This window comes from Cervus elaphus, chromosome 8, assembly GCF_910594005.1.
Source record: "Cervus elaphus chromosome 8, mCerEla1.1, whole genome shotgun sequence".
Taxonomy (NCBI): Eukaryota; Metazoa; Chordata; class Mammalia; order Artiodactyla; family Cervidae; genus Cervus; species Cervus elaphus.
In genome coordinates, this window is record NC_057822.1 from 738,858 (window position 1) to 751,774 (window position 12,917).

General features: G+C 49.8%; 1 protein-coding gene across 1 annotated transcript in view; it reads right to left on the reverse strand.

The window, feature by feature from the left end:
• SDHB (succinate dehydrogenase complex iron sulfur subunit B) overlaps positions 1 to 12,917 on the reverse strand; it is a 30,901-nt gene continuing 17,984 nt past the window's right edge. Inside the window, exons 3-8 of the mRNA XM_043908937.1 lie at positions 8,343 to 8,428; positions 5,963 to 6,099; positions 5,258 to 5,374; positions 2,874 to 2,975; positions 1,472 to 1,594; positions 1 to 219 (exon numbers count right to left, since the gene is read on the reverse strand). Of these exons, the coding sequence (XP_043764872.1) occupies positions 142 to 219; positions 1,472 to 1,594; positions 2,874 to 2,975; positions 5,258 to 5,374; positions 5,963 to 6,099; positions 8,343 to 8,428 (643 nt within the window). The 3' untranslated portion in view covers positions 1 to 141. The remainder of the gene's footprint in view (positions 220 to 1,471; positions 1,595 to 2,873; positions 2,976 to 5,257; positions 5,375 to 5,962; positions 6,100 to 8,342; positions 8,429 to 12,917) is intronic.

A 12,917-nucleotide genomic window follows, 5' to 3' on the forward strand; every position in this document is an offset into this window, starting at 1 on the left:
TTTTGTTAATAAACTAGAATAACGTTTATTTCTTGGACTGTTTATTGTACATGCTGTATCTGTGGGAAATCACGACCTCTGAAGGAACTCGGAGGTCAACTGCATTCTGAGCCGGCTACAGTCAGGTTGAGCTCAGCACAGTCAGGCAGAAGCTTGCTTCTCTTTGTAGGTTGCCATCATCTTCTTGATTTCAGCAATAGCTTTCCCAGGATTCAGCCCCTTGAAAAAAGGAAAAGAGCATCAATATGACATGTAAGTGACACTGAACGAAGAGCCCGATGACCTTGGGCGAGACTCCCGCCCTCGCGGGCGCTGGGAGGCGGGTGGCAGGCCTCTAGCCCTGCCCCAGCCCAACACAGCCCCGGCTGCGGGCTCCGCTTCCCCGTGTGTGAAAGGCACGGACTCGATGGTTTCAGGGCCTGTGTGCAGCCTCAGAGCGCAGTGCGCGCCCCCGCTTTACCGAGGGGCGGGCGGGACGCCGAGCCGGCCCCTGGCTGGCCCGTCTGCTGCCCTCTGCAGTGCACACGTTCACGCCCAGGAGTCTCTGTGGAACTTTTAAGAAACACGCACACAAGCCAGGCCGCCTCGGAGCGGCTGTTCTCTGACGGACCGGCCAATCCGGCCCAGGACCTAGTTTGTTCTAAATAACAGAAGGTCCCCTTTCCTGAGCGCTCACTCTGTGCCAGGCCCTGTCCTGAGAACGTCAGCGGCGGGACCCGCCTCCAGGCCACACGGCTCACTGGGCAGAGCCCGGGGAAAGGCAGGCAGCGCTGCCTGCGGCCCGCGCTCTCCGCCCGGCAGCACCCAGCAGGCCCACTAATCCCCGCGCCAACGCCCCACGGGCAGACTGGGGCCGGGAGCCCGAAACAGGGCATGGCCCAGTCTGGATTTCACTTCCGCTGAGTTTTGCCGCCTTTTCTTTTTTAAACCGCTAACTGGCTGGGTGCGAGTCTTCCATCTTGCTGCCTGTCCTTTAAAAGGAAACTGCTCCGCCCACAGTCCCGCGCGGAGGGCGGTCTCCTGGCGGCTCCCCGCCCACTGGCCGGGAGAGCTGAGCTGGGCCACGAGCCTCCCGCCGAGAAATGAGACAGGCAGCTGCTGAGGCGGTAGGCAGGGCGAGCCCCAAGGTGGGAACAGGAAGAGGGAGTGAAAGCTAAACAAGCAGACCTCCGAGGAGGAGCGCGGTGGGCAAAGCCCTTGGGCCGGTGGACCGCAGCCCCCACGGCTGCCTGTGCTCGCAGCTTCCGTCCTGAGGTTCCTGCAGTCAGGGCGAACCCAGCGGATCCGAGAGCAGGAACCCGCAACCCAGCCAGCGGGAACCCTGCCCGAGACCCCTCCGGAGGGGCCGTGTCTGCTCCCGCGGGACCCTGCGCACAGCGCCGAGGTGCCGACACCCCCGGGTCCACACCGAGGCGACCGTGGGCTCTGCCTCCCAGGGGAGGCATACGCAGGCGCCGGCCGCAGGCCGTACCTTGGGGCAGGTCCGCGTGCAGTTCATGATGGTGTGGCATCGGTACAGAGAGAAGGGGTCCTGCAGCTTGGCCAGGCGCTCCTCCGTGAAGTCATCTCTGGAGTCGATCATCCAGCGATAGGCCTGGGGGGGCGGGCACTGGTGAGCCGGGCTGAGCCCTAACTAGCCGGAGCAGCCCTCTGACTGACACCAAAGCTCCCGGAGCGCAGAGCACCTGCTGGCCCAGCTGAGAGGTCGTCTCCACACCCTTCACTTCCCGTCCTCTTTCAGAGAAAGGCTCTCCACCCTTTCATAACATCTTCTGATCACATCGACTGAGGCCCAGGAACCTCTGAACCACACACCTGGTCCCTGGTGCTTAATTATACACCAGTGGGCGTCATGTCTTCAACTACTGATCTGCTCTCATTAACCTCCTTCCTAGACATGAAAGAGCAAAGGCAAGGATGGGATGCTTGACTCCCTTTAACTGCCTCCCCAGCACCCACTCACCTTCTCTGAGTAAACAGACTTAATGTTTATTCTACTTATTGATTCTTTTAATTAGCACAGCCAATCGCAGCCTGAGACCAGCCATCTGACCGCTGACTAAGCTCCTGATCACTAGGCCTGCTCCAGCAGTGTGACCGAGAGGACTTCTCCGCCTCCCAACAGCTCAGACACTGGCATAAGTGCCAACTATGAACATACCTCACTATTCAATCTTTAACTTGGCCAGGATCAGTACTGCTAACTGGTCACAGAACCACAGAACTTCTCTTTTTGTGGGAAAATGAGAAACAAGAAGTTGTTTTTTGAGCTGCTTAAGGGTCTATGAAAAGCACTGACCACAAATCTAAAAAGTATGAGCTTTCTGGGAACAAAGACAGTGACCCTTGGCCATGAACTATATATCCAGTCAAAGGCGATGAAAAGCAGCACGCCTTTCTAAGCAACCCCTCAACCCAGCACTGCAGGCTTTCATTAGCCGGGAAACCACCTCCAACCTCTCACTGGGTAACTGCCCCTCAAAGAAACTTCTCTCTGCCCTGCCTGCATGTTGAAAATCCCTGAGGGAGGTGAGGAGCTTTCTGACAGATGGAGTCAGGGAAAGCGGGCAAGTGGGCAGCAAAGAGCCAGCTGCACAGGAAAATGTCTGAAACACTTGCACGGCACGGCCTGCCAACCTGCAGCCACCAGCCCCTGGTGTGGCCGCCGCCACACTCAACGAAGGCAGCCTGCAGATGAAGCGCCATATTCATCGGAAGCCAAGTGAAGGCGATGCGACCCATGACCCTGTTTGTAGCGGGTGCCAGGGAAGGACACCACCGCCCCTCGGAACGGCTGCTTTCCAGCACACTGTCCTTCTGGAGTTCTGGATGCCCGAGTTTCAGCTTCCCTCACGGTAATGAGGGCACCTCACCTGCATGAGGACCGCGGGGCCCAGGTACTTGTCTCCATTCCACCAGTAGCTCGGGCAGCTGGTACTGCAGCAGGCGCAGAGAATACACTCATAGAGCCCGTCCTGTGTGGGGAGAAAGGGTGATCAGGAGCCCATCACGGGAGAGACGGCTGTGACCTGAGCTGATTAAACGTGGCGTGTGGGGTCAGCACACGGACAAAGTGCACTGAGTTTTGTTTGTTTTGCACGAGTTTTCTTGGCAAAATCCTAGGAGTGGTTTGCAGAGATTTACTATGTTCATAAAAAAGATCTGGGAACTATCTTCAGACATGTGCTGGATCAGAGCCCAGAGTTCTTAAGCCCACATGTGCTTATCCTTTAATAAATAACGCTTCACTTACCTTAAAAAAATACAAAAAACAAAAAACATGAAAAGAACTCACCACCTCGAATGCAGTCTAGCAGAAATTAAAAAGCCCCAAGTGCTGAGGCATCCAGAGTGTACACCAGCTTCTGCCCTGGGTCAGCAGGGATCTCAAGGTTTCCAGGGGGAACACCAGTACTGTCCCAAATAGTCAACCCACACTGAGCACTGGGTGCCTTACTGCCTAAATGACCTCATTTAACTGGCACAATAAGGCTGGGGTGAGTGTTGTTAGATTCCCATTTTACAAGTGAGGCACAGAGGCTCAGAGGAGTTAGGTCCCTTGCTGAGCATCACACAGCTGCCAACAGCAGAGCTGAGACGGGCCGCCGGGCAGCCTGCTTTGGAATGCCTCCTCTAACACTGCCACACTCACAGACTCAACCTGCTCAACAGGCTTCAACAAACCAGACTTTGATTTGGGGAACAACAGAAACTGCTTACAAGTGGCGAAACAGAAGGGCAAGCTGACATCTGAAGTGACAGCTATAAGCAAATGGCAGAGTTGATGGTCACCACGGTAACCACAGGTCTCCAACAAAACCTGTGTTCTCAGCTGGTGAGCGTGTAAGCTGGCCCCACGGTCTAGAAGGCATAAGGTCACAGCTTTTATGACCTTTTATTAAGGTCAAAGCCTTAATAATAGTCATATTATTTAGTCTACTTGATATGATAGACTCCCTGAAGTTAGAAATTAGGGGTAGCTACGTCCCGAGAACAAGAAGCTCTTGAAAGAGAAGTTGGTTGGTTGCTCTGACTTCCATCACCATGCTGACCCTCAACGTCTCCATGACGAGAGGCCTGGTTCTCACCACAACTTTACATTTGCTCTCTGAGCTGCACCGTGTGGCACATGGGGTTTAGTTTTCTGACCAGGGACGGAACCCACGCCCCTCACAGGGAGCTTGAGGTCTTAACCACTAGACCACCAGCAAGTCTGAAGGACTTTCCTTTCTTAACGTTTTATGGGGAAGAGGTATGTGTGAGTGCATGCTCAGCTGTATCTGACTCTACATGACCCCATGGACCACAGCCTGTCAGGCTCCTCTGTTGGTGGGATTTCCCAGGCAAGAATATGGAGTGGGTTTGCCATTTCCCTCTCCAACAGGGAAGAGAAGAGAGGCTAAATATTCCCCAGGACCTAAAAAGGCAAAATTCATTTACTCACTCACACAGCTAGTATTTGCTGGTAAGATGGCTCATGCCATGGGACCCAGAAAGGGTGAGGCGCGGCCCGCCGCCGAGGCGGGCTCGGCCTGCCAGTGGACTGTCCCGTAACTGAACGAAGCGGCGACCTGAGGCAGCATGAGCCCCTGCCTCATGCAGAGGCAGTGCTGGGACCTGTCTCCGTCTGGTCCCCCTTTCCACCTCTTCCTCTCCAGAGGAGTGTGCTGGGAGTGTGCAAGCCAGAGACTTAGAGGAGGTAAAAGTGTGCGAGAGACTAAACCCTTGATAATAACCCCTTCACCTTCGGAGACTTCACAGCCTGCCCCCAGGGCTGGCACCTCCCAGAGTGAGCAGGCCTGTCGCAAGCCCACACCGCGTTACCAGAGAGCAGCAAGCCCTAGTCCTGGCTCTGCCATCAGCTCACTCCCGGCCCGAGACAGAGCGTGGCAGCCGGGCCGCAGACGGCAGCACGTGCTTTACTCGCCTGCACTGTTAAGGGAGTAACCGACGCAGCTGTCACCTGTCAAAACCTGGCAACTGACAGACAAGCTTCCTGTGGAAAAGACAAGGATCTGGCGCCGTGGCAGCATCGTGCTGCTCCAGTCCCCAGTCCTCTCTGGGTCCTCTGTGGGTTCTCACTACCCACCTGGCTCTGACAGGCTGTGTGTCCAACCCTTGGACAGTTAGTTCCGCAGTTCCTTTCCGGAAGATGCTAAATGGTCCACACGCCAGCCTCCCCACCCCCATCCCAGCCCCCTGGGTAAACATCTCTGCAACAAAGTCCTCAGGTCAGACAACAAACGGGACTAATGACCAGTTTCTCACGGTCTTCTATGGACTGCAGGTACTGCTCCTTGCCCCCCTGGGACTCATCCTTCTTCTTTAAGTAAGGCTCGATGGACTTGTACTGCGCATAGAAGTTGCTCAGATCCTGAGGTGAAGAGGAAGAGGAAGAAATGGGTCAGATCCCACCGCCACCCTTAGCGTTCTTATTTACCCATTTCTTGGACACTGCCCACGCTCCCGCCCCGTGACAGCAGCAGCCAGCCTCTCTTTCTTTGGCACAGCTACACGCAAAGACCACAAAAGGAGAAATGGTCGCATGTAAGCGTGGTCAGGAAATCTCTCCTTTAGCCACGTGAGAAACTTTCCCATCCTGCAGTCCTTTCTCCTGATACCCTTGAAAGCACCCAGTGAGTGAAGGGAAAGGTGGTCAGATATCAGGAAATGGTAATTCAAGCACACAACAACGGCTGCTTTCCCAACGGAGATTTTCCACATGAATTCTTTGTTGTTAGGGCCAAATTGTTCATTTCTGAAACTGTTCCAAGTATAAAATCCTGTGCCCTGTTATTCCCAAACAATCCTCACCAAACAAGCGGCTGCAGGACCTTCTAGGCCAGTTACCTTCTGCCGTTCACATTCCTCAATTACACTCACGGCAGGAAAGAAACCTGCCCTGAAGAACTACAGCGAAACACACACACCTCCCAACCCATTTAGCAAATAGAAAACTTACAGGAACAAGATCCTTTATCACATACATATGTGGCAGAGGGTAGATTTTGGAAACTTTGCTGAGGTTGGTGTCGATCCTGCGGGTGCACGCCAGAGTGTTGCCTCCGTTGATGTTCATGGCGCAGGAGCCGCAGATGCCTGGAGAGATCACGGGGCGCGGTGACCGTGGCGCCGGCTCCCTTCCAGGCTCCAGCAGCAGCGGGGGCGCCGGCGCAGACACACCGTGCAGGTGCCCGCTGCCTTTCCCACCCCTCCTTCCTGAAACGGAGACTCTGGGAGACCAGGGGCAACCCTGAGGCTGGAAGGTGCCCGTCCAGGATGGCACTGCTGGCGCCCGAGGGCCCCCCCGGTCCTAGCTCCTCGCCCCATGTCTTCAGAGAGAAAAAACCGCCTTTTCTGTGTGTGTGTTTAAAGTCACTGTTACTTGAATTATTTTTAAAAATTTAAAAAACAATTTATTTATTTCTAATTGAAGGATGACTGCTTCACAGTGCTGTGCTGGTCCCCACTGAACCAAACTTTCTTTTTTGGTCTGGCCATGCTGCATGGCTTGTGGGATCTTAGTTCCTCAACCAGGGATTGAACCTGGACCCTTGGCAGTGAAAGCTCAGAGTCCTAACCACTGCCAGGAATTCACCAAACTCAAACCCTCAACAGACTAAGACTAAATAAATCAACACTGTCTGGGTCATCTTAAAGCTGAGGCCTGGACACAGGGGCCTCAGAGGTTGCTCTGATTCTGTCTCCACAAAGCGGCTCGGTGCCTCCTCTCTGGGTATGAAGCCCATTTGAGTTGCCTTAGCGCCGACTTCCCAAGGAGGATGAACTAATGTGAAACCAACCAAAGTAAGCAAAATGAGGTGCTGAGTAAGCACCATGAAATGAGAAATTCCTTAGCTTGCACTCATTTCCTGTGTATGGAATTTCCTAGGTATTTCAGGGTTACAAATGACTACACAGTCTAACCCCTGGCCACCACATCTCTAATTAAAAAAAAAATACAATGAAATTTCCAGGGCTTACCTGGAAATTTTCTTTACAAGAGAAACAAAAGTAGCCACAGTCACTATCATTCTGCCTTTTTTACTTTTAGCTAACATGGGCCACACCTTGTGTTCTTGGCTCAGAAAGATTACTGAAAAGTGTCTTTATTTCCTGTGCTGTGAGGCTGGTATTTAATTACAGCAGGATGTTCCCTCAACAGCAGGATCCAGCCAAATAATCATACGTGTCAGCAGCATAGGCTACATTAAATCCAGCCCTGTAAGATTAGCTGAATCAAAACAGACGTCTTAACAGCAGGACTTTAAAGGCTTGAGACTACAGCAGGACACAGATGAAGCGCGGTGGTGGGCTGACAGCTGTAACGACCTTTCCTTGTATGGAAGGTATTTTAGGGAGAAAGTCAGCCACAGCCCGTGGTCGGCCCCAGTGACCCTGTTCTGGTTTTATCCCAGGCTTCCAAGCCAGTCTAAGTGAGTGTACCGCCTGAGAGGACTAATTCCAGAATCTGACAGCTCTGCCTGAGTCCTGGCTCCCCCACTCCGGGGACCACCTCCGGGTCCGTCCGGAAGCCCAGACCCTCCCCAGGCCTCCGTCTCCTCACATGTGCGCCGAGTGTCAATGACCGCAATGCCTGTGTGTCTCACGTGAAGCGCCCAGCATGGAGTGCGCACAGTCTGTGCTCCACAACCGGCAGGATCGTCAGCCGTCACAGCACTCCTGTGGTTTTTCCCAAACCGGAGAACTCTCTGGATGATTACTTAGGAGTTTTCTTTAAATCAGCTCCTTTTAACTTAAATTCTTATTTAAAAAATCATTTCTATCACGGTTCCACTGTCGTAATTATATTTTTCTAGTACGTAGCTATGAAAGTAAACAATGTCGGTGCACACTGCCTGGAATCAGCAGCGCAATGTAGCAACCGCTGTTCCCACCCAGAACATCCTACTGACCACCTGCTCTGGCCATGTGTGATGCTGGGAGCTGGCAGGGGACGCGCAACTCCCCTGCTGGACAAGTGGTGAGTGTCTAGAAATCCACCCCCCACCACCTGAGTGGAGGGGCTCTGTGGCTGCCAGGCAGAGTATCTGAGCTGGTCCTGGAAGGGTGCAGCTGCTCACAGAGGCCGTCAGACACATTAACCATGCAAGTGAAAGCTCCTCAAGGGAAATAAACTCAGAAACCCGAACCTGTATCCGGAGTGCAAACTCCTAACACTTCTGCCCCAGAAAGGCAAGCGTGACTTGTGGCGGGGCTACCTGGCAAAGCGCTACAGCCACCGTCCAGGTAGCCCCAGTATTGGTTCTGGCCAGCCCAGGCCTCTTTTGGGAACCAGGACAAAAGTGTTCTAGCCTAACAATAGGAAAGCAAAGGCTTACCTTCTCTGCATGATCTTCGGAAGGTTAAAGTAGAATCAATTTCATTCTTAATCTTGATTAAAGCATCCAACACCATAGGACCACAGCTGACCAAAAGAAAAAAAAAGAGTCACAAAAATATCAGACGCAGCTGTATTTATGTGAAGCCCAATCTCCTGACACAGCCTGAGACAGTGACACGTGTTAGCGGCTCTTCTTGCCCATCTGGCCTCCTGAGGTCACCTTCAGTTTTTTCCAGTTCTCACTGTGTGCACACAGCAGAATGTGCACTCTCTCAGCTTAGGGACCACTGAGCTCTACTCTGAGGACCACACTGCACGTGCATTTCTAGGAAACGGAGCGTAACGAAATGGAGACATGTTTAGATTAGGGAACAACTTCTACACACTGGCAGCTTTTGTTTCTTCCTCTAAAGCTCTCTGAAAAGTTTTCCCAAATAATTTATTTCAAATTTCAGTTTTATTTTTTTGGATGAAAACAGTAAGTAGCTTTAAATGGTTAGTTAACAGCTTCTCAGCTCTGAGGCACAGAGAGCAATCACACAGGACTGCTGCAGGTGAATTAACACACAAGGAAAATCAAACACTGAAGAGCAGAGTCTGCCACATACATTCAGTCTAACTGTGACTGCAGAGGCTTTGATTCAATGAAAATGGCTTAGTCTCTCAGAGCCTCAGTTTCTGCATCTGTAAAATGGAATTAATATTTACATCAAATTATGAAGATTAAATAAAAACATGCAACAAGGTCCTACTGAACTATATTCAATATCCTGTGATAAACCATAGTGGAAAAGAAATGAAAATTAATGTGTAACTGAGTCATTTTGCTCTACAGAAATTAACACAATATTGTAAATCAACTACACAGTACTTCAATTTTTAAAAAAGTGCAATTTTCAGAGTAGCTGGCAGATACATGTTTAGCAAACCTATCTCCTGGTTGACACCTCCACCCTATTCTCAGTATTTCTCTATGCATGAGGTTTAAAAAAATATGCCCCCTCCCAATTTTCTATATGCCGTCTTTCTCTCCCCTACCCAACTCTGAGACTACGGACAAAGACTGTGTAAACTTAAGGCATGCTGTCGCTGCTGTTCAGTCGCTCAGTCGTGTCCGACTCTCTGCGACCCCATGGACTGAAGCACGTCAAGCTTCCTGTCCTTCACCAACTCCCAAATTTGCTCACACTCATGTCCATCGAGTCAGTGATGCTCTCTGACCATCTCATCCTCTGTCGTTCCCTTCTCCTCCGCCTTCAATCTTTCCCAGCATCAGGGTCTTTTCTGGTGAGTCAGTTCTTTGCATCAGGTGGCCAAAGTATTGGAGCTTCAGCATCAGTCCTTTCAATGAATATTCAGGACTGATTACCTTTAAGATTGACCTTTAAGATTACCTTTAAGATCTCCTTGCTGTCCAGGGGACTCTCAAGAGTCTTTTCCAACACTACAATTCGAAAGCATCAATTCTTCGATGCTCAGCCTTCCCTATGGCCCAACTCTTATATCCATACATGACTACTGGAAAAATCACAGCTTCGACGAGACGGACCTCTGTTGGCAAACTGATGTCTTTGCTTTTTAATACCTGTCTAGGTTTGTCGTAGCTTTCCTTCCAAGGAGCTAGCGTCTTTTAATTTCATGGCTGCAGTTACCATTTGCAATGATTTTGGAGTCCAAGAAAATAAAATCTGTCACTGTTTCCACTTTTTCCATTTCTTAAAGTGTATAACATGATAATCTGATGTATAGTGAGAGGACTGCCATAACAAGGTTGGTTATTTAACACATCTGCATTATCTGTATGTATTTCTACCAACAATATGTCACACCCTTTCCACTGTACCTCTGCTAACACTGGGAATTGTAACCTTAAAAAAAAAAACCCTGCTATTCTGAGAATGGAGATGTGTTATTACTGTCACTGTTTTGAGATTTTTGAACACTCCAGTGGTTGAATATCTGTCATAAATTCACTGATCTTTCCTCACATCAATTATTTATTGAAAGTCTGCTCTGTACCAGCTTCTGTCCCAGGTGTTAGACGTCCACCAGAGGACAAAGCAGGTACAAGTTCCTGCCACAGGCAGCGCTCATTCTAGTGGACTCATCTTATAGACTCAGTCTCTCCACGCTGTTTGCCTCTTTGTTTACTGAAGTCTGGGGAGTTTTCCTTTTTAAGGTCTGAACTACCATCTTCTAGAAGAGAAACTCTTCTGTTTTTCTCTATGCTCCTCACTCCCAGGACTTCACTTCCGGTCACCAACTGTGGGTGTTTTTTCCATGCCAAGTGATTCTGCAACATCAAGTGGGAATCCCACAGTGGAACTCAAAGCTGACACTATCAACTCGAGGTCCTTAAGACCCCCTCCTCCAGTTTGCTAGACTGACTCCCCCAGAATTAAGAAGAGAACCGTCTGCTGACCAGATCACTGGTTTACCATAAACAGTCAAAAGGAAGAGGCGCACAGGGGAGGCACTGGGCGGGAGGGGAGCGTCCTCGCCCTCTCCCTGCACAGGCCACTCTGCCCTGGCGCCGCCTGGGCTTTGCCGGTTCAGCTCTCTGATCCCTGGAATCAAGGATTCTTAATGGAGGTTTAATTATGTAGGGAAGACTGACTACATCCCTGGTCACTGATAAGAGATTCAACCTCTAGCCCTGCTCCCCTCCTGGGAGGTCAGCCCTCGAATCTTAGGTTGGTTGTCCTAGCAACCAATCCTAATCGAGTGGATTTAGGGGCTTTTAAGAAATCACTTAACATAAACTCAGGTGTGGTTGAAACGAGCTTGCTATAACAAAAGATACCCATTTCACCTCTATTATTTATCTGAAGCCGTTTGAGGAACTGAGAATGAAAACAAAACATAACGAAAGATGACCCTATAGTTGTTCGGGATTACAAGGATTTTAGAAACCAGAAACCCAAGACCAAATATATACCACAGTATCACACATCTAACACATCTGATGCTAATCCTGCTGCCTCCCTCAACCAGCAATTGGCTATCTGACTTCTGATTTTGGAAGTCAAAATTTTAAAACATGCAAAAAATTTAGATGTTCACACTGTTAAAAGTCGACCACTTTTCCTTTTATGATACTGTCCTCTTTTAAGTCTAAAAGACCATTCTCCTTCCTGAGGCCAGATGAATATTTTGTGTTTTCTTCCATTTCTTAACATTTTCTAAGAGTGTGCATGCATGCAGAGTCGCTCCAGTCATGTCCGGCTCTTGCGACAGGCTGCACTGTAGCCCCCCAGGCCCCTCTGTCCATGAGCTTCTCCAGGCAAGAATATTGGAGTGAAAAAACAACAAAAAAAACAACAAAAAAAAGAAAAAGAATACTCAAGTGGCATGCCATGCTCTCCTCCAGGTGATCTTACGACCCAGAGACTGAACCAGCGTCTCTTGTGTCTCCTGTATCGGCAGGTGGGTTCTTTACTACTGGTGCCACCTGGGAAGCCCTCTTTTCTGCCTTCCTTTAAGTAGTATTTTTACATTAGTATTTTAAAAATTCTATTTTAAAATATTTAATTTATATATTCCAATTCCATTTTACCTATGTCTCTTGGCATTAAAAACAGTTGTGTGTGTGTTCAGTTACTAAGCTGTGTTCGGCTCTTTGCAACCCCATGGACTGCAATATACCACGCTTACCTGTCCTCCACTATCTCCGGGAATTTACTCTAATTCATGTCCATTGAGTGATGCTATCCAACCATCTCATCCTCTGCAGCCCCCTTCTCTTTTTGCCTTCAACCTTTCCCAGCATCAGGGTCTTTTCCAATGAGCTGGCTCTTTGCATCACGTGGCCAAAGTATTAAAGCTTCAGCATCAGTCTTTCCAATGAATAATCAGGGTTGATTTCCTTTAGAACTGACAGGTTTGATCTCCTTGCCATGCAAAGGACTCTGAATAGTCTTCTCCAGCACCACAATTCGAGAGCATGAATTCTTTGGCATTCAGCGTTCTTCGTGCATGGTCCAACTCTCACATCTCCATGACTACTGGAAAAACCATGTGTGTGCCAAGCTGCTTCAGTCATGTTCGGCTCTTTACGATCCTATGGACCATAGCCCACCAGGCTCCTCTATCCAGGGGATTCTCCAAGGAAGAATACTGGAGTGGGTTGCCATGCCCTCCTCCAGAGGATCTTACTGACCCAGGGATCGAACCCAGGTATCTTGGGTCTCCTGCAATGGCAGGCAGGTTCTTTTTTTTTTTTTTTGGCAGGCAGTTTCTTTACCATTAGCGCCATCTGGGAAGCCATAGCTTTGACTATACAGACCTTTGTCGGCAAAGTCTGCTTTTTAATATGCTGTCTTTAATTTTATGGCTGCAGTCACTGTCTGAATTGATTCTGGAGCCCAAGAAAATTAAAATCTGTCACTGCATCCACTTTCCCCCCTTCCATTTGAAGTGACAGGACCGGATGCTGTGATCTTAGTTTTTTGAATGAGGAGTTTTAAGCCAGCTTTACCACTCTACTCTTTTACTTCACCCTCCTTTTTTACCCCTCATCAAGAGGGGTAAAAAAAAAAAAAATCAAGAGGCCCTTTAGTTCTTCTTTGCTTTC